This window comes from Nicotiana attenuata, chromosome 9, assembly GCF_001879085.1.
Source record: "Nicotiana attenuata strain UT chromosome 9, NIATTr2, whole genome shotgun sequence".
NCBI lineage: Eukaryota > Viridiplantae > Streptophyta > Magnoliopsida > Solanales > Solanaceae > Nicotiana > Nicotiana attenuata.
Window position 1 is genome coordinate 23,122,628 of NC_031997.1, and position 2,942 is coordinate 23,125,569.

Consider the following 2,942-nt stretch of genomic DNA (forward strand, 5'->3'; position numbering starts at 1 on the left):
TGTTAAGCATGCCCGTGAGTCTTATGTTGTGATTAATGTGACTTCGTTGTATGGTTCATGTTTAATGTGGTGATTGCTATTGTTGAGCAAGGTTTGTGGAAAGAATATTGGTATGTGTATATTGAAGAGCATTGGCTCAAGTGCAAAGTGATTTGTGAAAGTATAATTAGCAATTGAACCTTATAGAGCATTGGCTCAAATTGTGAATCAAGTTGTGAGATAAATGTGAAAATGAGAAAGGGTTTATGGTGTTGATCCCTTGCCGGGAAGTTGTTGTTTTAATGTTGTTCCCTTGCCGGGATGTTGTGGTTTTGATATTGTTCCCTTGCCGGGATTTTTATTATGATTCATTTATTCTTTGCCCTTATTGTTTGTGTTTGTCGTTTGGGTGAGGAAGAGTGTAAAGCACAAAGGGTGATGTTGTGCATTATTTTGGCGAGAGAGTGTTAAAGGACGAAGGGTGATGCCGTGTATTATTATTATAATTTGTGAGGAAGAGTGTAAAGCACGAAGGATGATGTCGTGCCGCACGATATACCATTCCGTGCCGATTATATTGATATTGTGGTGAGGATGAGAGTAAAAGCACGAAGGGTGATGTCGTGCAGTTTATATTGATTTTTTTTATGGTGAGGGCGAGAGTAAAAGCACGAAGGGTGATGTCGTGCACTTGTTTGGTTCTGATTCTTGTTGATAAGTGAATTGTGGTATTCCATATATTTAACTGTTGTCCTTCTGTTGCTAATTGGTATTTCCCCGCAATATGTTTCCCCCTCCCATCCTTGACTGTATATTTCTGCTTTTATTTTCCGCTGTACATTATTCATCTGCACAGTATATTTGGTAGTCTGGTCCTAGCTTCGTCACTACTTCACCGAGGTTAGGTTAGGCACTTACCAGCACATGGGGTCGGTTGTGCTGATACTACACTCTGCACTTTTTTGTGCAGATCCCAATGCTGCAGATTTTGGACCGCAGTGAGGTTTCAGCTTCTTGCTTATCAGGCGACCCGAGGTAGTCCTGCAGGCGTCCGCAGGCCTTGGCGTCTCCCTCTATCTATTTTCCTATTTCTTTTATGTAGTCCCAAAGATAGTATTTTGTTATTTCTTTCAGACCCTTATTTGTAGTACTCTTAGACAGTGTATGAAGTTGTGACACCAAATCTTGGGTAGTTTTGGTAAAGAATTGTATTAGCAGTATTTTTAAGTTTGAAATTTAAATCTTCTGCTCGATAAATTATGCTGTTTATTAATTGTTGGTTCTAAGTTGTTAATGAATTAAAGATGGAAACAAGTCAAATAATTCAGTTAGTTGGCTTGCCTAGCTTTCACTAGTAGGCGCCATCACGACTCCTGAGGGTGGAAAATCCGGGTCGTGACATTGTAGCTTGTCTATTTTTTGTAGAGCTTGTAAATTTATTGTAGATATATTGTTGAAACGTTGTAGTTTGTATGTATATGTCTTCCTCTGCATTCATGCAGCCAATTAATTGCTTTTTGCCACATAATGTAGGTACCATGTTACCATTGGCATATGCTGTTGTTGATTCAGAAAATGACGCATCATGGATGTGATTTTTTGAGCAATTCAAACATGCATATGGTGAAAAACCAAATATGTGTGTTGTTTCGGATCGGAATGAGAGTATCTTGAAGGCAACATCTATTGTTTATCCCGGCATGCCACATTATTCTTACATGTGGCATATTTGGACAAATATAAGGACAAAGTTCAAGAAGGGTCATCTAAAGTTAAGCGAATTGTACTTTGCCACGGCACGATCATACACGCTTGATGAATTTACTGAAAGGATGTCAAAGATTGAAGAGATTGACCCGCGTGTTAAAGCATACTTATACGATATTGGCTATCATAGATGGTCTCGAGTACATGCCACGGTGAACAGAACTTGGACTATTACATCAAACATTGCAGAGTCGTTGAATGCTGTAACAAAAGATGCAAAAAAGCTGCCGAATAGTAGAACTATTAGAGTATATGAGGACTCTTCTTGAACGTTGGACTAAAGAAAAGTTATTGAAAGCAAAGGGTACATTCACATACCTTGGGTTTAAATACAACAAAGAGTTGGATGACAACAGAACATTGTCGCACACGCTTAGACTAAGATCTGACCATTTATTGCATCAAAATAAATTATTAAAAGACAATGTAGATAGTTTGTAGATATTTTGTATTCTGATTGTACATGAATTGTTTTTTGTTTGTAATGTAATTGTAGGTGAGGGCTTCAACAGATTACATCCATACAGTACTAGATGGTGTCAGGCACTATATTGTTTGTCTTGAAACCAAGAGATGTAGTTGTGGGCAATTCCAGCTTGATGAACTTCCTTGTCCACATGCTTTGGCTGCATTAAAGCACAAGGATGAGTCTTATGAACAATATTGCTCTCCTTATTACACAAGGGAGAGCCTCTTGCTCTCCTTGATTGGTTTGTGAATGATTTCTATATATATAATACACAATTGTTTTATTATCTCTAGCACCCATCGATAGTTGTTAATGATCCCTACAATTTGTCGATGCCCCCTTTTTCTCGCGAAATCGGGTTTGCGACATTTGTGAGGACAACTCGTTCCCTTTTGGGAATTGGGTTTTAGAGTTGAAGAGTCGCCACCTAATGATTAAAGTGCATTAGGACACTAAAAGGGTTTGAGTTTGAAGAACCAGAGTTTGGGTAAGGGCTAGAAATTATCTCGAGGGGAAGGTGTTAGGCACCCCTCAAGATCCACTAGTGTGGTTCCCGGCCATGTTATAATTGTGACTTCACATAATCAAATAAGCAATTAAGGGCTCAAATAGAAGGGGTTTGCATATATTATTGCAAATAAGTTAAAACTGTGAGGAAAAGTAAAGAGGGCAGAAATTTGTGAAAGATTTAAACAAATTCTAAAGAAAGCAGATAAAAAGAAAAGTA

General features: G+C 38.2%; 1 protein-coding gene across 1 annotated transcript; it reads left to right on the forward strand.

Annotated features, from left to right (window-relative positions):
- On the forward strand, positions 1,812-2,464 carry LOC109232581. Its single transcript, XM_019398343.1, has 2 exons — positions 1,812-1,994; positions 2,243-2,464. The coding sequence occupies exons 1-2, from the start codon at positions 1,812-1,814 to the stop codon at positions 2,462-2,464; spliced, it is 405 nt and encodes a 134-aa protein (XP_019253888.1).

Excerpts from the sequence above, each read along its gene's own strand:
- LOC109232581 (XM_019398343.1), top strand. The coding sequence starts at position 1,812 with ATGTCAAAGATTGAAGAGATTGACCCGCGTGTTAAAGCATACTTATAC. Across the intron at positions 1,995-2,242 it reads CGAATAGTAGAACTATTAGA|GTGAGGGCTTCAACAGATTA; the intron begins GTATATGAGGAC and ends ATGTAATTGTAG.